The sequence below is a fragment of the Sphaerodactylus townsendi genome, linkage group LG04 (genome assembly GCF_021028975.2).
Source record: "Sphaerodactylus townsendi isolate TG3544 linkage group LG04, MPM_Stown_v2.3, whole genome shotgun sequence".
Lineage (NCBI taxonomy): Eukaryota > Metazoa > Chordata > Lepidosauria > Squamata > Sphaerodactylidae > Sphaerodactylus > Sphaerodactylus townsendi.
The window spans coordinates 75,208,198-75,233,899 of record NC_059428.1 but is presented as its reverse complement, the minus strand read 5'-3'; the positions used below and the strand labels follow the sequence as shown (position 1 = coordinate 75,233,899).

General features: G+C 40.6%; 1 protein-coding gene across 1 annotated transcript in view; it reads right to left on the bottom strand.

Moving 5' to 3' along the window:
- Positions 1-25,702, bottom strand: part of CFAP47 (cilia and flagella associated protein 47) — a 290,800-nt gene that overhangs the window by 148,837 nt on the left and 116,261 nt on the right. Inside the window, exons 32-39 of the mRNA XM_048494089.1 lie at positions 24,144-24,294; positions 22,923-23,011; positions 21,151-21,231; positions 16,286-16,362; positions 9,741-9,886; positions 8,480-8,588; positions 5,618-5,841; positions 1,499-1,673 (exon numbers count right to left, since the gene is read on the bottom strand). Of these exons, the coding sequence (XP_048350046.1) occupies positions 1,499-1,673; positions 5,618-5,841; positions 8,480-8,588; positions 9,741-9,886; positions 16,286-16,362; positions 21,151-21,231; positions 22,923-23,011; positions 24,144-24,294 (1,052 nt within the window). The remainder of the gene's footprint in view (positions 1-1,498; positions 1,674-5,617; positions 5,842-8,479; positions 8,589-9,740; positions 9,887-16,285; positions 16,363-21,150; positions 21,232-22,922; positions 23,012-24,143; positions 24,295-25,702) is intronic.

Genomic DNA, 25,702 nt, shown 5'->3' with positions numbered 1-25,702 from the left:
AGGAAGCCCCTAAAAGGAAGGCGGATGCATGTGGCAAAAACACCCAGCAGGCTGGATAAATGTTTTCGGGGGGCCGCATTTGGCCCCCGGGCCATAGTTTGAGGACCCCTGGCCTAGATAATTTCCAAGAACTTACATTTGATTAATGGCTTGGATTCCAAGTCCCATCCTCAGTCCACTATATTATACTGATTAGGTTCACCAGGAACTTAACATATCAACAGCTAAAGATCTGCATAATCTTTAATGGTATTTGGTTTAAACTTAAAAAGATTATTAAAGGCTTAATCTATAAAAATGCTTAATGATATGCTGAGGAACACAAATGCTTAACAAAATTTTACTAGGAACTGGTTGCTTGTACATACAAATTGGAGATGGGAAAGAGCAGCCATAACCTTTGCAAGGATGTGTAAAGGTTGCGTGCCTGGTCAGATAAATGAATGGAAAAATAAGCACTAGTTATCCAGCTTTGATTTATATATAGGTGATAGTGGACTGTTCCCCCATGCATGAACATTACCAGATGTAGGAGTCAGATCTCCACTTCTATTCTACTGTGCCTGATGAAGGGAGCATTGACTCTCGAAAGCCAACATCCTGAAACTCCTGTTGGTCTCTTGTCGGTATGTCCTTGTGCTTCACAGAAACATACAGTTTGCTTACTATTGTATGACCCATATCTCTAAAAGATTAATAGTTTCTGATTTTCGTTACATATGTCCAAGTGCAATGATTTTGAACTAAACATGTTAACACAGATTAAAATATAAATAACAGTTCTCTACAACCCCAACAAATTTGGCAAGAAATGGCTGCTATCTAAAACTGTTGTCTTTTCATAAAGGTGCAAAAATACTGACAATCTGCAAAAAAACATGAACTTCAAACTACAGCTTCAGTCAAGAATGAGTAGGTCTTTTCCTTTCAAATAAATAATAAAATATTCAGCATGCAAAGCTTAGCTAAACATGTTGTTTCTTATAATTTTATTTAACTCTTTCACCTACAAAATCAGATCAACTGTTTTTGTGTTCTCTAGAAGTATAATTTTCATTAAGTTTACAGAACTTCTGCAAATCTAATGTAAACTTAGGTAATAAGAATAATGGAAATTAAGGGTGGAAAACCTTCTGCTCCAAACCTGCAGTCCTGAAGCGACTGTGGTGAATGTTAAAGTTTAAAACAGCATTTTTTTAAACTTAACCTCTTGCAGTGCTTCTTCAAAGGACAAAACAAACTTATTTCAACAACAATTTCAAATTGGTCAAAGAAATAAAACAGCAAAAAAAAATTGAACCTTACCTGAATTGGGGAAAGAAAAATAGAAAGAAGACAAGAGTCTCAAAATTTCGCTGCTGTTGTGAGCTGATACAGACAACTTCCCCATGCAAAGAAAAAGGTGGAATAGTTGCCAGTTGAGATGGACTCTAGCTGCTGCTAAATAAAGAGTTTCAGATGATATACATTTTATTTTGCTTTTGTTCAATATTGTTACCTGTTTCTGTTGCAAAACAATTTCCATTTTCCAGGTGTGTTACATTAACTCTGGCTGATGCCAGCACAGGAATATATATTTTATAAGGGATTTCGAAGTAGTCAGGCATGCTCACTTCCACATTATACACAATGTACTGTTCAGGGTATGTAGACAAGTTATGCAGAGAATCTCTCTGTAATAAAAAAAACAGCATTTATTTTAACAATTCATACAGCTATAAATACACACAGTCTACTTTCAGTATCAAGATCTGAAAGAAAAAAAACCCCTAAAAGTAGTCACATACAATTCAATCACCATGGAAGAATTAGAACTGTAAGCTGCAAAAATTTATGTTCTTAGCTATCTTTTTGATTTATTCTGTTGTTTAATATTGTCACTGTACAGTTCCAGATGCTTACCACAACAGGAAGTTTGCAGTAAAAAAATAAAATGAGATAAAATCAGCAAACAATGAAATGAATATCAGATCCCTTATGTTACTGAGTCCCTCATGTTACCTAATACTTACAGCATATTTAAGTAACGTTTGTGTTCTATTTAGTAAAAATTAAAGAACTCAGTTAATTCATCTTACCTAGTAGTATTGGGGAGAAAACAGGTACACCCCATCCTGTAGGTTCATTTTTATTACAGCTTAATACAATAGCAACATGTAACAAACTGTTATACAACGTAAGACAATAGTTGTCATGCTCTACTTTCATTTTCTATCAAGGCATTTTCTATCAAGGCTCTACAACCGTGGTGGCGAACCTATGGCACTCCAGATATTCATGGACTGCAATTCCCATCAGCCTCTGGCAGGGGCTGGTGGGAATTGTAGTTTATGAGCATCTGGAGTGCCATAGGTTCGCCACCACTGCTCTACAGTAATACTATCCAAATCCAGTTTCTAAAATCAATTGCCTTTAAGTGACATCAATAAGGACACTCACTAAATCTGAACTATTTTGAAATTAGTGAGCAATAGTGTGTAAAAACCAATAACTCTTTCATTACTAACAGGATTTAGAGATATAAATATAGTGTCACATGTTTAGCCAGAAATTTATAATGGTTTGGATCCTGCAAGTCCTTTTCACCAAAAAATGCAAGGAATCTTCTGTCAGAGCAAGGAGTCTTGTTCTGATTGAAGATTCTTCCACAGGAGTTATTTAAGAAGCAAGTAATAGAACTCAAAGTGGGAGGGAAGACAGCCTGGTACAGCACAATCTTGCAAGCCAAGAAGGATTGGTACTTGGATGGGAGATCACAAAGAAAGACTCTGCAGAACAAGGTAATAGCAAATGACTTTTGCTTCTTTTTTGTCTTGAAAGCCCCTTACTGGGATTGATATAAATCAGAGTGTAGAGCTAGGATCTGGCAGACCTAGTTCCAAATCCCTGTTCTGGCATGAATAGAATTAGAAAATTATCTGGACAATTAACACAATTGCTACTAGGCACATTCACTCAGGTTTAGGAGCTGTGGAGGATGAGAAAGACTCAGAACAAATCCAATAAAGACGGCTGGGAATTAACCCGGGTCGCGGTTGCTGCTCAGGGTGGGGGAAGGTGAAACCAGCAGATGCTGCCCAAGCGAGGGAGGAAAGGGAAGGAGAGCCATGCCTGGAGAGGGCTAGGATCACCAGAGGAAAGGGGGGGGGCGAAGCAAGGCTTTAAAAGAGCTTGCCCTCCTTTGTCTTGGCCATGTGCTCGCCAGCTGACGATTTGCCCGCCCACCCTCTCTAATTTTCTTATGTGTTAATGCATGCTTCTTTTGTCATAGTCTGATTCACTGGTGGTTTGGCACATGGGTATTGGTCTGGAAGGGCAAGTGGAAGGGAGCTAGGGAGCTAGTCCTTCCCCTTGGGAATGGTGACAATGGCAAGAGGCATCCGCCCTGCCAAACAGGGCCGAAGGGGGAACACCTCTTGCCAGGAGCGGCTGCCCGGCAGAGCCCCACATAAGAGCGAAGCTTGGGTATGGGGCGCCCGCCCTGCGGAGCTTCAGTACATTACCCGCATGACCAGATCTAGACCCATGCTTAGCCTCACGCTTCTACTCAATAAAATGGCTATGGCCAATTTATTACCCCAGCAAATGGAGTGGTGTGTATTATTGGGAAAAGGTTTTGCACAGAATAGGTCCACCCTCAGACAGCAATGGTATTGGCCCTTCTTCTAGTGCTGTGTGTCCATTTGTTTTTAATTGAATTTTATAATTTAACTGTATTTTTAATTGTTTAAACATTTTAATGTGTTTATGTTTGCTGCCTTGTGAACCCTGATTGGGTGAAAAGGCACCATAAAACTGTTTTAAATAAACAAATCCAATTGCTGTAAAATACTGATTTACTAAACTCCACAAGAATATTGGTATACTGATTACCTTGCCTGTCAACTGAAAAAAATTGTAAATCATAAGTTCAGTTTGTAAATACAAAAGTACATTTACTCATTTTTACTTTGAGTTATTTCTGAAGAGGCTATAAAATATACTAGAAAACAGCTTGAAATGCCTGACCCTCTTGCATCAGCACAACCAGTAATGAAGTTTCAGTTCAGTATGTTTATTACAAGAGAATGGCATAATTGGCTTTCTGCTCTCATGACAAGTTTCAGCTATCTGCAGTAATAAAATAGGCTTTCAAACACAACATCAATTTATTAATATATTCATGAATGTTCTCTAAAGACTAGTCACTATTTTCCTTCCAGTTTACCTCTGCTTTCCAGGGCATACGCTACAATCTCTATCATATTAGTACTGGATACTTTTCCACACTGCTTCAGACATCATCATCAAGTATTTTTTCCACTAAGAAACCTCAAACGATGTTAGGATCCAGTGGATTATTCCAATGCTTAAATCTCATGTTCCATAAGGTAAGAAATTATTCTTAATTTCATTAAAACAGAATCACTGAAGATCTTAACCATCTCTGCTATTAATTATTTTCCCCTCACAGAAATGGCCATCCAAATTAGCTGCAATAATCCTTCTTAAGTATGTTAAAATTGGATAAATTTCCTCTTATTTTTCAAAGGTTAAAGGTTGAATTTTAAAAAAATCCCCAGTAACTGCAGGGAGATGGTTTGATTCAGAAACCCTGGTGTCCATGAATCTTGTATTCCCTTCCACTGTTTTTGTAAAATGTTATGCCAAATGCCTATAATATTTCTAAATTCAAAGGCATTTAATGACCAGTTTGTGCCATTTTTAATGACATCAGCTTCTAAAGAGATCAGCATGATCATCATCAAATCCGCCCTGCCAAACATGATCATCACACGATTTGTTTCCCCATTCCTATACATGCTGGCTGACCTTGGACTGGTCACAGTTCTCTAAGACCTCTCTCAGTCCCACCTACTTCACAAGATGTCTGTTGTAGAGAGAGGAAGAGAAAAGGAATTTGTAAGCCACCTTACAGGAGAGAAAGGCAGGTTATAAATCCAAACTCTTCTTCTTAAAGTGGCTTACATCATTATCTTCTCTTGCATTTTATCCTTATAATAGCCCCGTAAGATAGGTTAGGCTGACAGTGTGTGTAACTGTTCCAAGGTCACCTAGCAAGATTCCATGGAAGAATGGAGATTCCAGCCTGGGCTTCTCAGATCCCAGTTCCAATCGCTACACAACACTGACTCTCAAACTCAATTTAAAGGACAATTCTAACTAGCATTAGATATGATTACTAGAGACATAATAATACAACATGGTTGAAGTATACCATGATAGGAAGGTGAACATTTAATCAGACAGCAAGATAAAGTGTGCAAGTTCATGGTATGATCTTGATTTCCCACTCTTGTTAAATAAAAGAGGCAGGTTATGCCTGCACCATAGCATACCACATGAATCACCTGTGATTGTCCATTCCGCTGAGAACTTCTTATTTAGATGTAGTGGGCTTAAGAGGGCTTCTCACAAAATCAATTTTAAAAAATTTGGTAGAGATATAATACAACAGAGAATTTGCTTTTAATATTCACACTCAAATATAAACTGATAAAAGGTACCTTCTCAGATTTTGAGCTATGTAATAAAATCTTTGCTCAATTATCAGCTTTAAATGCAATGAAAAAAAAACCAAATTCCTAATAGTATCTGCACTCAGTATTATTTTTACCTCAACAGTTGACAGCCCCAGGGCTGCAACAGCCACACGAACACTGCTGCTCTCCAGTGTCCCTGTGATCTTTCTTCGCTCATATTCCATGACAGACATCTGCTGTTGTGCAGCAATAGCCAGAGCCTTCTCTCTTGCTTCATTGATCAGGGGGATCTTCAACTTTTCTCTAAGTATATCGGGAAGGCAACATTTAAAGTGAAGCACCGGCATTTCACTTTGACCTGTAATAAACAAAGTCATTTGTCAACTACCTTTTTTTTAATCTCCAGGTAAGGTTTCACTCCAAATACAAAAGCCAAGTAATCAGGAACATTCTAGTGGCTATAGGATGTCAGAAAATGGGTAGCACTTGTATCTTGTAACTTTAAAAAAGTCCTCCTCCAACAGCACAGCTTAATCACACAAAAATTAACACTGGTATAATAGCACTAATAACTACTGTTCCCAGCTGCAGCCAAGAGCCATGACAAAAAAGATAAGCCATTGCACAACTGAAAGATTGGTAGCATTTTTTTTCTTAGCAGAGATTCTGGTGCCTATAATAGTGATGACATCAAATGATGAAGCTTTTGTCTAGCATGCAAGGCCATCTACACATTTTTTGTTGAGGTCAAAAGTACAAAATAATCCCCCTATATTATATGCATATGTTTCTTTATGTAAACTTATACAATCAACATATATTATTATTATTATTATTATTAATTTATTTATTTATTTATTTATTTATTGGGTTTATAGACCACCCTCCCCCGGAGGGCTCAGGGCGGTGAACAACATATAACAGAGCACAATAATAGATTAAAATCCAATAAATAAAATCCAACCAGCTTCAGTTCACCCAGAGCCCCAGAGGGGGGATGAGGCGGTGGATCCACTTGATGTTATAAATAAAGGAGAGGGAGGAGAGGGAGGGGGCGTATATAATATGCATATATAACCAACTCTTTTAAAAGATAGAATAAATTTTGTTGACTTCTATGAACTGTTTGTTATCTTATCCATCCATCTATTAATTCCTCCTAGAATTCCTTTTGCTCTAAGGAGCGAAGGGAGTTCATAGACAGACGTCCCGTGACAATAAGAGGAGGATGTCTTGAAAAGAAAGCATCCTGAACTTAGGTGTGTGAAAACCTATAAACCTGTCCGATCTCCAGTATTGGTCTCTCATTACTACCCTTCTTATCAACAAGGAACTATCTGGATAAAATCTTTTTTCAAGAAAGGGTGGATGGAGTTGACTGATGGTAATCTTTTAGAGCAGCATAACCTCAGCTGCAAACAGAGGGGAAGAACACTTGGAGGGAAGTGGTAGAGAGAAACAAGAAGGGTAAAATTTAAAGTATAACTAGTAGCCACCTTTATTATAGAAAGAACTCAATGATCCTGAGTGATGAGTAATCAGTGGTCAGAAAACAGTGACAACCAGTCAGGAAAATGACATTCTGAGCCCTGTAGTCAGGTGACCTGTTTTTCCCTAAGTGGGAAATCTCTGGGTGACTGACCACCTTGTCTCCCATTCTGACTCTGCTGGGAATATTTCCCTTGTTGTTGGAAATGGATGGAGACCTAAAACAGAATTGTTGGTAGTGGTATGGGTTACTAAAGGAGTACTGATTGGAATGATATAGAAAATACCGTTGTTCAAAAGGTGCAGTGCTCTGGGAGACAATACCCAATGACTTTGCAGTGAGGCAGCTTTTCCTGAATCTGTCTAGGATCATGATGTCCATTTCCTCACTGAAGAGCGTCTTAACCTTAAAGGGAAGGTCTTATACTCTGGCTCTAGTGTCAGGGGGTAACAAGGAAGACCTGAGCCAAGCATGTCTCCTCAAAACAATTCCAGAGGCCATGGCTCTACTGGCACTGTCAGCCATATGTCTTGCAGCATTTAACTTATGCTATGTCTTATTTTGGATGTGTGGAGTGAAAAGAAGCAGCCGCCTCTTTTTAAGATGTCCCACAGAAATATTTTTTTGTGCTGTGCACAATGGATCATTATCTCTTTGAGCATCAATCCCTTACTGACAGGGCTGTTTGAACCTCATTAAATGGCTATGCGGGAGTGTGTCTGAATCACAACCCATGGAAGAAAGGTCACTTATGAAGTAATTCAACCTCTTTCTCAGTAATTTGTTGTATGGATCCATGTAAAGTGAATGAAGGCCATTATCTTCAGATTATTAGATAAGTAACCTTTCTTTCTCCTTTGACTATTGCCTGTATAGATCACCAGCTTGTAATCATTATCAATTAGCAATATATTCTGATGGTATTATGCCTGGAGGATACCAATTGAAAAAAGAGTGAAAGATTGATCTTTATAAACTAAATTCAAGGCATAACGCAGCACAAACATTAAAAGACTCTAAGAAAGAACAAAACAATTTTGTTGCTCTTGAATAGTTTAAAGGATTATGGGGATTCCTTGTGCACTCAAAGTAAAGTACCCCTTGGTACTTTAAAAATGGTCAACATATAACTACATATGTCAAATCAGGAACATTCACTTGGCATGGTGCTCATATAAATAGAGTCATAAACATATGCTGCAAATGCAAAATTGTGAAAGAAGGTATGATTGATAAAAATATAATATATGGAAAATACCAGAAATAATCCTAGGTTATTTCTTCCAGCAGACAGCTGCCATGTGGAAGGGGAAAAAATGTATGTGGGCGGTAAAAAAAAAGTTTAATTACCATTTCAGGAACCAGAAATTTGTATTATGTTGTTATCTTTCATGTCACCTTCTGATGCCTTTTTATTGTAAAATGCCTCATTTTTTCTATATTTATTGCATTTGAAAGTTTAATGTATTGCAAAATAATTTGAGCCCTCCCCATTCTTTCACTCTACCTTCTAACATACTGCTAATGCACAGCATATTTGGACTATCCATCGGAAGCAGGGCTGAAGGCAGTGGTAAATCACTTGTTCCTTCCACCAGGTACACAAATTCCCCAATCTGAAAAACAGGAACATATGAGCTTCAGTACTGAAATCCAATGCAGTTCTGGGCTGCATCAATAAGAGTACAGTGTCCAGATCAAGAGAAGTAATAGTACCACTCTATTATGTGTTGGTCAGACGTCACCTGGAATCAAACTATGAGAGAAGAGATTCCACATTAGGAAGAACTTCCTGAAATCCAGTTCTGGGCACCACAATTAAAGAAGAATATTGACAAGCTAGACCATGTCCAGAGGAGGGCGATCAAAATGGTAAAAGGCCTGGATTCCATGCGCTATGAGGAAACAGGGAGCTGGGTATGTTTAGTCTCAAGGAAGATAGTTAAGGGGTGACATGATAGCCATGTTTAAATATTTGAAGGGATGTCATGTTGAAGAGGGAGCACGCTTGTTTTCTGCTGCTCCAGAGACTAGGACAGGAAGTAGTGGATTCAAACTATGAGAGAAGAGATTCCACATGAGGAAGAACTTCCTGATGGCAAGGGCTGTTCAAAAGTGGAATACACTACCGCCAAGAGTGGTGGAGTCTCCTTCATTGGAGGTTTTTAAACAGAGGCTGTTCAGACATCTATTGGGAGTGCTTTGATTATGTGTTCCTGCATGGCGGCAGGTTGGACTGGATGGCCCTTGTGATCTCTTCCAACTCTTATGATTCTACTTTTTTACCATATGGTGGTGTATTTAGACCATATAAGCAGGATAGAAGATGATTTGAGGATGACACCCAAGGAAGGATATGTAAAATTATGACAGTTATTATTAACAGATGCAAACGAAGCAAGGAGAGGTACAAGCCAACTATAGCACTACTGAAAGTTTACCATTGTTCCCTGAGTATTGATCATTGCCCTTTCTCTTTACATTATCAGATCCTGGGCAGGCCACATTGCAATACTGTCTTTAGATCTAACTCAGCTATTTTAAACCTCCTGAAGATTAGTTTGAGTACTTTGCAGTCTTATATTGGAAAATGTAGTTATCTCTGTATTTTACCATCATTCTTACATAATTCTTACATATCAAACATACCCATTCTTACATTTTATATAATTCAGTAATTTCCTCTTTGCCTATTTGTCAACAAAAAGAACAGTGCCCTAGTTTATCATTCAACGAAGGCATCATATGGACAAAATAAGTCTGCTAACCTGCTCATTGATGAAAATTATAGCACAATAACGTTTTTCCATTGTAAAAGGCAGATAGTAAAGATCAAGGTTTGTAGATATTTCTCCTTCCAGGTGCACTACATTCACTGGATTGAAGAACTCTTGTAAGAAACTGGATTTATTAGCTGCCAAGAAATAATTAAGAGACATATATGCAGTAGGAAAGAGTTATTCAATTTATACATATTGTATGTTAATGAGATTGCTCAGATGAAATCAGAATAAAAAATACACAGAGGAAAAAGCTGAATCAGAATATTTTTGAAGCAGATCTTAGACAGAGTTAAAATATGATACATTTAGAAACATTACTTCGAATGCATTTTCCCTACCACCAACACTGCCACTTCCCCTCACTATTATATTACAATTCTCCTGATAGAAGAATTTTAATTGGGTTGAAGCTGCAATGGCAGAAACAGTCTATTGTCAAAATGAGTGGCCCTTGTTTGAATAACGAAAACCACAAAACCAGGGCAAGCATTCTCTACCTACTTGCAGTAGTATCTAGATATGTTAAAAATGTATTTGTAAATTAACTGAAGGACAGGAGACAAAAATTGCCACATGGAGCTAAATTATGCTCTAAAATAGATAGATTGTTGAGAACAGTTGAGTGTCAGTTAAAAGTAAAAAGGAGAATGTTGGTAATTAATTTGGTCAAGCTCCCAAAAGTTTATAGAATTCTGAATGTGAAGAAACATGACACACTCCCTCAAAAAACTGTGTTGCATCTACCTGTATTTGTTCATCTAGTGTCCTCTGTCCAGGCACTGTGCTTGCACAGGCCAGACACAGAGATTTTTAACTAGCTTAAATGGAGCAAAAACTGATCAGCAAGTGCTCCCCCTCCCCCGCCAGTCATGCACCCAATTAATGGTTTTTCTCACCAAGGGCACATGATGAAGGGGAGGGGCACACTCTCTACCTCCAGTTCTCCTTTTGCTGCCACAGGAAGCCACTGCTTGTTCTAGGTGACAGCCTACAGTGGGGAAGGGAGGAAGGGATGTGTACCTGCACAGAGGATCACTTGATGAACAGATATTGGTAAGTGCAATGCTGTTTTTCATTGTTTTGGCCTCTGTGCAGTCCCACACAGTGGCGAAGCTCCCATGGGGACATCCGGGGCGCTTTGTCCCGGGTGCCACCAAAAGAAGTCACGTGGGGGGCGCAAAATAGCCAGACCACTCTCCCTCCTTGCCTGGCGCGCCCTAATGATCTCTGTCTCTCCTGGGGCTTTTTTTTTTTAAGCCGAGAAAAGTCAATACTCGCCCCGGGAGAGGCAGAGATAATGAGGGCGCGACAGGCAGGAAAGAAGCGTGGTCTGGCTATTTACTATACAGAATGGACGCTCCAGCGCTCCTCTTGGCAGTATGGGATTGCTCTTTTTTCTAAACTGAGAAAGCTCCTTTTCTCGGCAAAAAAAAGGCAAGCGCCTCACTTTGCCAAGTTAGAAAAGGCTGCAAGCCCTCTCTCCCCTCTCAGAGGAAGTCCCTCTGGGAGAAGAAAGAGGCGTAAACCTCCCACAAAACAAGCTATGGAGCTTGCTTTCTTTTAAAACTGAAACCTCTAGAGCTCCAGCTATGGGCTTTACTCTTTTTTAAAACGGAGAAAGCCTCTAAGCTCAGCTATGGGCTTGCTCTTGCCTTTTCAAAACGGAGAGAAAGATCCCTTTCTCAACAAAAAAAAAAGCAAGCCCTGTGAGGAGAAGGAGGCAGGCTGCACGACCTCTAAACTTCGGCATATGGGCAGCTGAGAAAGGGACCTTTCTCCTGGTTTAAAAAAAACGGAAACAGAAGCCCACATGGCCCAGGGAACTTGGGGGGCTTCAGCCCTTTTCCTCCCAGAGGGACTTCCACAGGGAGGGAGGGCTGCAGCCCTCAAGCACTTCCCGGCATTATGGGCTTGCTCTTCTACAAGCTGAAAGGATCTTTCTCCATTTAAAAAAAAGAGCAAACCCATGAGTGCAGGGCTTCAGAGACTTCAGCTCTTTTCTGAAGGAGGGAGAGGCTGCAGCCTCCTAAACTTCGAGCTATGGAGCTTTACTCTTGCACCTTAAAGCTGAAAGGGACCTTCTTCCTTTTCTTCGCCTTTTCTCAGGAAGTCCCACTCTGGGGGGAGAGAAAGAGCTAGAAGCTTACTCTAGGGTTCGGCATGCTAATGGGCTTTATGCTCTTTCTTAAAAGCGGAGAAAGGGTCCCTTTCTCCAGGCATGCCCCATAAGCGCCCGAGGATTTGGGGCTGCTGCAGCGCCCTCTCTCCCTCCCTCAGGAAGTCCCTCTGGGAGAGGGGGCACTTTGAAGCCTCTGGCTCCCACACGCTATGGGCTTGCTCTGCTTTTTTTAAGCGAGGAGAAAGGTCCCTTTCTCAACTTAAAGAAACAGAGCAGAACCTCTTACGCCAGTTTAGAGGAGCTGCGAAGCCCTCTCTCCCTCAGGAAGTCCCTCTGGGAGAAGGGGCACTTCTTCGAAGGCTCTAAGCCGGCCTCTCCTGCACATATCCGCGAGCCAGGAGGCGCTCAAGGAACCCTCTGCCCCCCACAGAGGAAGAAGGCTCAGCTCCCCTGCTCCATGGAGCAGAGGGAATGGCGGGTGATTGGTGGCCTGCTTTCGGTGCCACTTGCTCTTTCCTGCTGTGGGGCTCCTGCCCCTTTAGCAGGAAAAGAGCTGACCTTACTCCATGGGGGCAAAGCCTCCTGACCACTACCCCCCATCCCTTTGCCACGAGCCACCCCAAAAGCATACCGCATAAGTAACTGGTGGGATTAGGTAGAGATGGTGGCCTGAGGAGGGGTGAGGAGGAGGCGAAACTCGAGAAAGCTCGAGGCTACCCAGGCACCTTTGCACAGCTATCACTGCTGTGGTCCCACATGGAAGAATAGCAAACTTGTATAATGTGGAGGTGGGTGTGGAACTGTCAATAGAACAAAACAGCTTTACCCACAGCTGTCTCAGCCCTGGTGTTGTCATCCACAGCACAGAAGTCAGTGGGGTGGACCATGTCACAGCCTTGCAAACATCAACAAGATCTACACATGACCTAAAACTCTTGGGGGGGATGGATCAGGGGTGGGAGGGCTGTTTGCACTGGAAGCTGCACGAAACCAAGCAGGGGCGGGGCACCCCTCCTGCATGGGCGAGTGGACGTGGAGGGAGCTCAGACACACTCTGGATTATCGCGTGCTAGTCCAGGATGAGCCACTGGAGTTTCTCAGTGCCCTCCAGGGTCAGGCACACCTCAATCACTGCCCTGGGAGGCTTCTTGCTGGCACTCCTGCCAGCTGCAGGGAAGGGGCAGCCAGAGCAGAAGCCAAGATTGAATTGGCACAGGGGCGGGGCTCCAGACCTCCAGGATAGTCAGGAGAATGCTCTGCACATGCTTGGGAGATGTGCACTGGAGCTGACATGTGGGGTACCTTGGGGGGATATAGGGAAGTGGGTAAAGAGGGCATGGGAGGGCGAAAACTTAGGAGTCTGCCCGAAGAGCCATTTTCCCTAAGCTATACCCCTGAACATGGTGTAGAATGGATTGTTTTAACAGGAAAGCTGATGACTTCGATGGGCCAAGCTGCCTTCTTGTAGTCCCTGTTAAATGTGCTGTTCTTTTGGCTTGAAGAAAAATCCCGTAGGGTAAATTGTTTTTCAGATGCTGGGGATGGAACGATTGAAGTTAGTGTAAGTAGGCATTCTTATCTGTCTGTTTCTCCTACAGAGAGACTGGTAGTATCTGATCCTTAGTAATCGAAATTGACAAATTAAGAAAAGATAGGCAATGAAAGTCCTTGGAAACTGCAAATCTGATCGTCTTATGAAGAGAGTTTAGCCATCAGACCAAAGAGTCAACAATAGCAGGTCCTTGACAATCATGAATAAGTCATCAATATAATTTTTGTAGAAAAGATCTGATCAAAGAAAGCATTTATGGCGCAGAAGTTTTGAAGATAAAGGCCTTAACATAATCTCCATGAAAATGTAAGGAGATTGGGATCACAGGGGGTTAGGGGAGACCTCATAGCAATGCCTCTGATCTGCAAGAAATAGCTATTATCAAATCTAAAATAGCTGTAATCTAGTATCAGTTCTAACAACTCAAGAAGAAAATTGCGTAAGGTAAGACTGCTGTAGTTTTACATAAGTCTGATAGTAATGCTTCAGCAGTTGGTCCCTCACATCCTCATGTGGGATAGTAGGGTATAAGGAAGCAAGATCCAAGGACACCAAGCAAACACATGCCAGGACTCTAAGACCTTCAATTTTGTTAATCAGGTAAGTCGCATCCCTCATGTATGTGTGAACATCCTTGACAAGAGTTGCCAAAAAAAAATGGAGGAATCAGGAATTATTGAGCTACTGTGAACACTAAATGTCAGTCTATGCCGGACACAATCAGTCTTCCTGGTAAGGGATGAATAGACTTAAGAATTTTGGGGAGGAAATAAAATATTGGATCCTTGGAAATTCATTTATAAAGAATGTTGCTGCCATGTTTTTTATACATCCCATTGAGTTACCATCATGAACCGCCGTTTTGACCATCCTCATGAAATCCAAAAAGGGATCTTTCTCCAGTGGTCTGTAAAAGTCTGAATCAGCGAGAAGTCTATTGATCTCATTAAGATGGAGTCATGCAGAACTCCCTTATAAATAGAAAGCCTCACCCTTTGTCCCTAAGCAGTTTGATTAGAATCTTGAGCCAAAAGATTCTAGGGTCTTAATAGTATTAAAATGAAGGTGGATTCCTAACCCTCTGTTTTCTGGGTGAGACTCCACTACTTGAATGCTTCCTCAATATGACATTAGAAAATTTCATTAAAACAGGAATTTCTATTGGTTGTAAAATGGGATTTGGGTCTAAAAGTCAATTTCTGATGATGGCCTCCTGTTGTTGTTTTTAAGCCCACAATTTCATCTGTCTATTTAAATAAATGAACTTGGGTCTGAAATGCATTATATTGCGGTGTGGGGACAAAGCTTACTCCTAAATTCAGTGCCTGCCTCTGTGTGTCTGGGAGGGTGTTGGATGAAAAGTGGATTAATAGGTTTTCCCCCTCCCCCGTTGTCTTTGGCACCCCCTAAAATCCTGCACTTGTTGGATAGATCTATTTCTGAATTTTGTTAAGGTATGTTCTAGACTCAAATACTTCCTTCAAGGTGTTGGTAGAGGAAGGTGTGCTAGTAAAATTTGTAGTGATGGACTCCCCTTCCATTTGGTCCTTCCACACTACTTTATTATGTTTCCTAGTCTCTTCCTTACTCCGCCTCATCCAACTGTAAACATAGGAGGGAGTGCCACTTCAGTTGATGAAGATTTCAATGTATACCCGGGAGATGGTGGACCTTTCAGAGGGGAAAAGTCATTTATTTTGACACTGCCTCAAGGTATTTGTCTTCTTTTTAGACTTATTTGTAGGAGGCTCAGAAACCACCCTAGGAGGCTGGCCAGATGCTTCAGCAGAAAAAGAAGGTCCAAGAGCAGAGTCCACAGAGGGCAAAATCTCACTCCTGCCTTTTGCCAAGTCAGATCAGAGTAGTTTTTCATAGATGGTCACCTTTAACCAGGAGGCCCATTCTTATATAGCCTTTGGAGTTAAAAGTGCACAGGCTCTATAGATAGAAACAATATGCCCCTCTCCTAAGTAAAGGAGACGATCCTCATGCTCATCAAGCTAGGACATTTTAGAGCCACAACAGTGGTATTTCTTAAAGACACCATTTTAAGGTTGAAGTAGATCAAATAACCTCAACCTGACTAATCCAAAGAAAAGTAAAATGGCAACAACAGAATTCTAACTCAAACACCAGTAAAATTAAGAACTCAACTAACCAAACAAAACCTAAGATAAAGTTTGGGTAGAAAATGGTTGAATAATTCCTCAAAGGAACTCACTCCTTCCTAGTGTAAGTCCAGTTCCCGCAGTGGTGAAGAGAGAACTGGAGGGAGAGAGTGAGCCCCTCCCCTCCATCCCATGTCCTTGGGTGGGGAAAACTATTAGCTCGGGTGCATGGTGGGAGGAGGAGAGTACTCACTGATCAGCTTTTGCTCCAAAAAACCTAGTTAAAAATCTCTGCATCTGGCCAGCACAAGCACAGTCCCATGTGGGATAGAACAGAGGCCATGACAATGAACAGAAAGTTACTAGATCCTCAGTATTTAAAAAGCAGTAAGACTAAGGAACACACAAAGAAGATAGGCATTTCTATTCAGAGGCTCCCAAGTATCTAGAAAAATATTACTTCATAAATTAGGCCCCTTAAATCTGGCCTGATGAGGACAGAACATATTCCAGGAGTTACGGAATGTTGAGAAACAGTTTAAAAGGAGGGCGAAGACATTCACCTGACCAAACACTGAAAAGCTGTTGGGGTGGGAGTTCCAAATATTTTTCCCCTGTGACTTCTCACAGGCCCCCAGACTGTAACAATGATTAATCAATATTTCTAATATTATTTAATCATTAAACAGCATCATTCATAAAAATTTTGCTTGCAAAATTAGAAAGAAACATAATTGACAGAAGTACTCACAGGAATCAGCCTGCTGTTTGCAAAATCCTTCTATGCCTATCAAATTGCATGTTCTTTTTGACATATCAGTTTCAGAACTAAAAGCAAAACAAAACACAAAGTTGATATATTCGGATGACTCACAATTTATTCTACTTATTTATTTTATTCCATTTGAAGGCTGCCCTTCCTCTGATGGGTTCAGGAAAGCTTCCAACGTAGAGAATAATACAATAAAAAGTAGTACAATATGATGATAATACAATACGATGACAATATGATGTGAGTGAGCCAATTCAAACTGAACTTATTCCATGTTCCATATTTTGCCTATAAATATACTAAATTGTTTCCCTTTTATATGTGCCATATGTTCTTACTGCATAGCTCATACCTTCCTCTCAATCAACTCAGTGCCAACTGCCTCCAAGGGAAGGAAAGAAGGAAAGAGGAAGAAGGGAAGGAAGGAAGGAAGGAAGGAAGGAAGGAAGGAAGGAAGGAAGGAAGGAAGGAAGGAAGGAAGGAAGGAAGGAAGGAAGGAAGGAAGGAAGGAAGGAAGGAAGGAAGGAAGGGGTTAATTTTTATCCTGTCAGTTTTTTCTTTTCCTCAGTTTATCAGAACAAAGAAGCAACCAATTGCCAGTCACATCTGCGTGTATTCAGGTGAGCTTTACCATGAGGGTCCTCCTGCTGGTGGCAGCCTTGATTTCTCTCCCTACCCCTCCCTGCCACCCCCAGTCTTCAAACTCCTTTCCCTACATTCCCTACATTTCCCTACAAACAGTTCTTCAAACTCCTTTCCCTACATTCAAAAGTTAGTACTTCCCTTAAGTCAACACACAAATAATTTTGGAATTTTTAGAAAGCCTGATGACTTGATATGGTTGACATGGGTGCAGGGATAATCACATTATAAATGAATCAGGTTTAGAGGTTCCAAGACAAGAGCCCCTCCTATGATGGAAGAAGCTACTTCTAAATGGTTTCAAAAGTGATGCCTTTGGGTCTTCTGAAACTAATAATTCCACTGAATCATCCAACCTTAGGAATCCCTTCCAAAGATGACAGAAAACAAATTCAGTACACCCTTCCTTGTAACAGTAGAGTACTATACATATTCACATACATGAAAACACCCTGCTTGAAATCCACATTAAAGTTTTCTGTCCAATAGCAGGAAAAAGCCATATCACACATACAAACAAGGGAAGGGCCATAGAAAATTTCCCCTTCATACATAAGATGTAGCTTCAGTATTGAAGAGAGAAATACTTTATTTAAAATTTTTCTATGTCACCTTTCCACTGAATTTCTCAATTGCCAATTTGGTCTGAATGCAATTCAGTATATTTATTAGTAATACATCTATGCTTGCAGAATACAAAATATCTATGAATATCTACCAAAACATGTTATATTCAATATTAAGCAAGAATCACAATGATTTTAAGGAGAACTTATGCTTACCTGTACCATTGAAAACAAAGTGCTTAATCTGGATTGAATCATCTCTATTGCATATAAACAGTCTTATTCTGAACTTGACATTAAAATCCAGATTTAAAATTTATTTATGGACAGAACAACCACACATTGAACTTATTGTACACATTTTACCAATTCATGATGAGTTTTCAATCCTTCTAAATTGTTCCCTCAATACTTTGTGGCAATAAGTAATTAATGTACATACTGAGCTATAAATTTCATCTATACATTAATATTTAGAAAATAATACAATATATCAAACATGCATTCTGTATAGCTCACTGTCTATGCAACAAGTTATATTATAGAGCAGTAGTAAATGCAACATTAAGAACAAACAAAAAAGGATTACAGTAAAAATCTCATAACACACCAATTTTTTGCTTATTATCTCCCTCTGAGGAGCAAAATTACTTTTTCCAAATTTAGACCTTACATTAAACTAATGCAATTAGTAATGTTAGATTCTGAACAAACTCCATTGACTGAAGCCTGCAATTCTACATGGCAATATTAATTCTAAAGGAGATGACATTTTAAAATTCAGATATTGGAAAAAAACAAAGAAATGAGAATTACAGCATGGTTTAAAGTAATTTTGTACTGTGCACCTTTTCCTGGGGGGTGGGGGTGTTCAAATAAAGTCAACCTACGTGGATTTTGTTCAGTGACCTAGTACACGGACCCCCAGCATGGCACCAATGCATGACCTCACTCCCCGATATTTTGCAGTTGGCTTCACCCCTTGTAGCAGCCATATTAGACTATTGTAACTCGCTCAACGTGGGCCTTCCCTTGCGTTTGATCCAGAGACTAAAACTGGTGCAGCATGCGGCGGCAGCACCACCTGGGAACACATCCAGCCTGTGCTGCGTCAGCTGCATTGGCTCCCAGTAGAGTTCCGGATCATATTCAAGGTGTTGGTGTTGACCTTTAAGGCCTTACGCGGCCTGGGACCATCGTATCTTCGAGACCGCATCACCCCATATGTCCCTGTGCACGGCCTCTTCGATCCAGTTGAGGGCCAATCCTACTAAGAGTAGGGTCCCTTTCAGCTCCCTCGGTGATGGGACTGGAGCCTCCCACACCGGGCCAGGGCCTTCACAGCTATGGCCCCGGCCTGGTGGAATGCTCTTCCCCTCCGTTAAGCTGTCATGCAGGCCCTGTGGGTTGCCTTGGTGGGTTCCTGCCAGAGTTACCTGTAAGACGGAGCTGTTCCGCCGGGCCTTTGGAGGAACGACCGCTGAGTGGTGCCCCCTCCCCACTTTCATGCAGCCCTCTACCTCACTGGCCCTCTACATCTGGGACCTGCCATTGCCTCCCTCTTGGGGAGAGGGATTTTGAATATGGGTAGACTGCTGGATCACTTGCACTTCTATATTTATTATTGTATTTTATTGTATTTTATTGTATTGTATTTATAAGATTTAGCTTTTACTGTTTTATCGCTGCTTTTAAAGATTTAGCCATTTTATGTTATATTGTGTTTGTTGTTGTACACCGCCTGGAGCCCCTCGGGGATAGGGCGGTATAAAAATCTAATAAATAAATAAATAAATAAATATTGTTTGCTGTGTCTCTTTTAGCAGCCATTTTACAGTTGCACCTACCACCCCATGTCAAAATTCCAAAAGTATTCCAAGCTCAAAAAGTCTGAGGATTTTGGAATTGCAGTGTTTGTATGTTTCAAATAAAGCTTTCACTGACTGGTTTTTCATGGCAAAATTGTTCCTCTGTTAGCACGGAAAATGCCGGTGCAATGGAGATTTCTTTGCTGCTCCAGTTGCTGCAGCATGTCTGCCACGCTGTTGCCCTGGCACTGCCCCAGAGCATTGACTTTGCTCTGTGACTTTCCAGAACCGCCAAAATGGAGATTCTTTATGAATGGCCCTGTGTTGCTCCGAGGGCTTCCCTGCCGTGAAGAACTCCACAGCAGCAGCAGCAGGGCCATTTTTCCCACCTTGCTGCTCTGGCCTGCCCCACCAAAACTAGAGAATCGCCCCTTCCCCAACACGCTTGGAGTTTGCAGGGGATGGAAAGGATGATTTTTAAAATTCAAAAAGTACTGAAAGTGAGTGGGGGGAATGGGGTGAGATTCAGCCAATCTGAATGCAGGAAACAGGCTGCCCATGCATGCCTGGAAGAGATTGCAGAAGAGCTTGGTGCTTATGGGAAAGCCCTGGGCTCGTGGGGCTTCCCGCACCAGCCCTCACTCAAGTGAAGGAAAGAGCCGGGCAGCCGTGGGGAATTACAAGCAGGGTGGGAAGCTCCTCAGCAGGTACGGTTCTGGATATGTCACAGGGCATTTCGAAAGTGAAAAATCAGCCACTCATAATCTTATGGTTTTTAAAATGGGTAGTGCAAAATGAAAAGTGCAAAATGAAAAGCACAACATTAATATCCCGTGACTTTATTTTTCACAGCTACAGAGTTGTCTGAATGTTTAATATTTACATGCATATAATGGAACACAAGAAAGAGGTAGAGAAAAAGAGCATACACAGCTGAAGTGGTCTATGAATTGTAGTTTTATTCATGACATCAATATACGTTTAGCAGAATTTCACAGTGCCTTAACCATCACCAAATATTCCTGCCATGTTACTGGAAGGTAGGTAAGGGCAGTTAGGTTTATTGAAAAGACAGTAATAACAAGAACAGTTAAGAGTTATTGATATTGAAGTGTATTCCAAAGAATTACTGTGACTAATTTCAGCTCTAAACTAGTTTAATTTTATCACCATACATATAAAAGTCAGTTTCTCATAGTGATAAACATTGATGGTCACACAATTACTACATACAATAGCCTTGGGATTATTTTGTCTTAAAATAAATAGTCACTTTAGGTTGGAAGAATAGACTAACTTAAAATGATAGTAAGATATAACCATTCACACTTAGATTATCCCTGAAGTATATTTTAGGAGAAATAATTAACTTATCTCTCCCACCAGCACTAGACCACAAATAAAGGCATGGGATTTGATGCACAGAAACTGTCATCTTACAAAGCACTGATATATAACAAAGTTATTTACTGCAAAAATTACCATTACCAGAGAAGCTCAACAAGGAAAGCTATACCATTCTAACAGTCCAATCCAAAGCAAAAGGTGACCGGGGATGGAGTCACTACCATGGTGCAGGGAGGCAGGAAAACAAACAAACAAAAACCCAGCTGCCTGAAAGCCCTGCATAGGCCTCTGTAGAGCTAAATGGACTTACGCTGCTGGGGTCTGGGCCACCATCTTCCCTGTCCAAAATACAACAGTTAGTACCTGCCTCTCCCAATCTCCTGCCAGCTGCCAAGTATGGAAACCCTAAATATTACCATCATTATAATGTAATAGTTTGTTCTCATTAAATAAAATATATACTCAATTTTCAAAAATTTACCTTTTTCTGTCACCTTGCTTTATCTGGCAGACTTGATTTAACTGTTCAGTTATGCAGCTTGTTGATTCAACTAAAATGACACTAAAAAGAATCATAAATTTAGTAAACAAATTAAGACATGAATGCACCATGAATATAAATCATTTATCTAAATTTTCTGAAATTAGATGTATCATTGCAAAGCCTCAGAATATATACTATTTCTACAACATTCTTGTTTTTCTTGTAATATGTAATTGGAAGTTTCCTAGAGAATCCATATCTTTTTTCAACAAATATATAAAAAATAGGCAATTATTTAAGCAGTATCATTGACCAAATGTAATCTTAAATCTGAGATTTTAATCCATCAAAGATAAATAAAAGAAGTAAAGGAGGTCTACAGTTGAGAAATGTGGAAGAAACAAAAGTGAATGCTAAGGAAATATTCAATTACTAGCAGCAAAGCCCATTGAATTAAGAAATACAGTGGATGCTAAAAAACCTGGTGGGTCAGGGCACCTAATGAAGGGGGCAACCCTTCCTGCCTTTCTTCTCCCTTCCCCCCCCCCCTCAATGCCAGTTGCAATCCCACATGCTACTCCCCACTTTCCATTTGACTACCCACCCCCTGTGTCAGGCCCCTTACACCTCCTCCCCCTGCTGGCCCGCTTGCTCATCCACCAGCTTCTTACTTGCCACCTGCCACTCCCCTGCCAGCCTGCTTGCTCACCCACTGGCCCTCTCATGTGCTCCCTGCTGCTGCCCCTCCCCTACTGGCCCACTTGCTTGCCTGCTGGTTCATTCATTCATCACCACTGGCCTGCTGGTTCATCTACTGCCCTCTCACTTGCTTCTCACCACTGCTGCCTGCCCTGCTTTACCACTTTCTGGACCTCTCTCTTGCCACCTACTGCTGCCACCCCCACCAGTCCACTTGCTTGCCTGCCGGCTCTCTTGCTCACCAACTGCCATCACTGCTCCCCCCCCCCCACCAGATTAAGTCCTGCGCAGCGATTGGCTGTGAGTCCATCATCACCACACGTTGCAAGGTTAGTGAATTATATCTTAGAATATTTGGGGAGTATGAAATCATACAAGATCATTGAGAATTTGGACACACGTAATTATAACTATAACACATGAAAGAGGAAATCTGAAAAGGAATTCATCTGCTTGTAGATAAGGACATTTTCTTAAACATTCAGGTAAATTAATTTTTAAAGCAGAACACACAATTATGGGAATTAGTATTAGTGGACTATCACTATTAATCAAATAATTTTATCATACCACATACCTGTCAGGGGGATTGTATCTAAATGATTGAGATGCATTCCTACCTCATTGTAACTGCTTAACGTTACAAATAAAATGCTGCTAAAATATATATGTAACCAGCCTGCTATATGTTACCATTGCCATCTGGAGCATTCTTTCCTTGATCTTTACTTTAACATTTCACACACTTTGCAGATAACTAGGCTTTCCCCTGACACCCTTATCCCATGAGAAATGGAGTTGTAACCATTATCTTGTGGGGGCAGGAAGCCAGGTGGCTCTCCCTTACTATCTGCCGCCGACCTTGGGACATCTCAGCTCCAGGGACTGTTTTTCACAATTCCCTGGGAATTCAGGAGGAGGGACTTGCCAGGGATAAAGGGGGTGGCAAAAGCCAGGTTTCCCCAGAATTGGCTTAGCCAAACTTTGGTGCTCTGACACTTCTCCAGAAATGCTATTGATCAACTATACAGAATCAGTTTATTGGCTTATGGTTCAAGCTTTAACAATACCTGAAAAGACCACTGATTTTGAAAGGACTAGTGACCTGCAGGACAATAGTCTTTAACTGGTAACATGGAGATCTGCATTTGAATAAACCCTGTAAGTAAAAAAAAAACACAATGCCATCAGTCTAGGAAAAAAATCACAGTTTAAAACTTTTGGGTGTTGTTGTTTTTGGAACTCTGCTTCTTTTTAGTGCCAAGTGTTTCAATCAGTAAGGGAGGGAGGGAAAGGAAGGGGAAAAATGTACTCATATTCAAGTGACCCAAATATTCTTTGAAAAACCAAAAAGCATGCTTATAATTAAAATGTATTACTTTTACACAACTAAAATATGTGTCTGTCCAGCTTTCTCATGAGTATCTAAGCATCCAAGGTTGGTAACAACAGTGACAGTGGTTTCAGGGGAAAGGAAGGAGCCCTGGCAGGTATGGGGCAGGGGTTGCAATAGTATTGCCAAGGGGGTGGGAGTTTGATTGCTGAGAAAGGGAGAAGGAGAGCAGAACAATAATCACTAAGATGAAGAACAAAGCCACTCAACATATTTTCAGTAGTGTATTACTAGCGCCATGGTGGTGAACATAGGCACTCCAGATGTTCATGGACTACAATTCCCAATTGGCCATGCTGGCAGGGGCTGATGGGAATTGAAGTCTTTGAACATCTGGAGTGCCATAGGTTCGCCACCACTACTAGCATAACAATTCTGTAAAAATATCTCAGGAAATTTTCAGATTAAAAGTAAAAGTAGTCCCCTGGGCAAGCACTGGGTCTTTACAGAGCCATGGGGTGATATTTACAAGACATTACTTCTCATGCTATAAAAGTCAAATTCACTCAAATGGTCCCAGGTTATGAATGGGAGGGGGTGATTGCTCCATAGCATAGTCTGGGATTTTCATACAGGCCCGATTTAGACTGGGACCACAGAAGGAGGGGGTTTAAGCCTTTCCCTTGCACATAATCTTCCCTAACTGGAAGTTACACTTTACAGAGACATACTTTCCTCTAATTTTTTTCAAAAGGTTCTGATAATATTGTTTTCCTGCTTGAAAAAAAATCAACACATTTAAATGAAGAACTTTAAATGAGACTTTATAAACATCTTTAGGATGTTTGATATCTGCACTCTAACAAAAAATACCAGTTATGTTATAATAAGCATTAAGAACTGATTAGAAGTGACTACATACTATTAAGAATTTTTCCATTAAATATACAATACTTACAGCAGGTTTAATTTGGCTAATCCTGGTTTTCAGGGAAAAAGTCATTGTAACCCCTTCTACTCCAGTTAAAGCCTTTGAAACAAGTAACAGTACAGCTTCAGCAGGATGCAGAAAACGGCTGGTGAATTCTATGTGTATACTTATTTGGCTCCTAAAATAAAAATAGAATATATTGTTAAATTATTGATATAAAACGCATGTAGAAAAAAACTGTGCTTCAGTATATTTCATACTAAGGTTCGTTTACCACAAAAAAAATCACTAAGTGGTACAAATGAAGTATCTGAAATATTTGTATTAAATATTAATTTAATGTTTGTATTAATTTGATGTTTGTATTAAATATGAATTTGAAGTCTACAAAATTATGCATGGGGTAGAAAATGTTGACAGAGAGAAATTTTTCTCTCTTTCTCACAATACTAGAACCAGGGGGATTTCATTGAAAATGCTGGGGGGGAGAATTAGGACTAATAAAAGGAAACACTTCTTCACGCAACGTGTGATTGGTGTTTGGAATATGCTGCCACAGGAGGTGGTGATGGCCACTAACCTGGATAGCTTTAAAAGGGGCTTGGACAGATTTATGGAGGAGAAGTCGATTTATGGCTACCAATCTTGATCCTCTTTGATCTGAGATTGCAAATGCCTTAACAGACCAGGTGATCGGGAGCAACAGCCGCAGAAGGCCATTGCGTTCACATCCTACATGTGAGCTCCCAAAGGCACCTGGTGGGCCACTGCGAGTAGCAGAGAGCTGGACTAGATGGACTTTGGTCTGATCCAGCCGGCTTGTTCTTATGTTCTTATGTTCTTATGAATTTAACAGATGAGTACAGGAAAATGTTTTTCAATGTAACAAGATGTTTGCTCAAAGTAAGTATCTGTAAAGGAATTTGTTTTTATTGCATGTTTCTTGCTAAATCATATTATGCTTTATATATGGGACCTGAGGTTACCTCCTACATCTTTGTTGATGGGGACCCATGTCATTGGAACTTCTTGTATTACTGAGTATCCTACTCCCTAGTTGGAGACTAAGTTGAGTAGTTCTGTTGGTGGTGCTACTTCTATCAATTTACAATGGTTACAGGGGGTACACAGTAGCTACCATTATTAGGAGTCAGGGGAGGGGTTGGTAGCTTGCCCTAGGTACCATTTTATGCCCCTGTATTGGTGATCCCAAGCCTGGAAGTTATTTGTCTGTCCTCAACCAGGGCACCCTATAAATCAAATTATAATAAAAATGGAGATGAGAGACAGGACTGTACTTGGCACAAACTGTGTATACTTCAGGTTCTCCAAGACATGCAAAGGAAGCAAAAACAATTCCATCCCCTTCTCCATAAAAAATACAACATTTCAAACACATTCCTGCTGAATAATCCTGGGCTAGTCACAGTTCTCTCTGAACTCTCTCAGCCCCATCTACCTCACATGGTATCTATTGTGAGGAGAAGAAAAGGAGTTTGTAAGCTGCCTTGAGACTCCTTACAGAAAAGAAAAGCGAGATATAAATTCAAGCTCTTCTTTTTCTATGAAGATTCTAGTAGGGATGG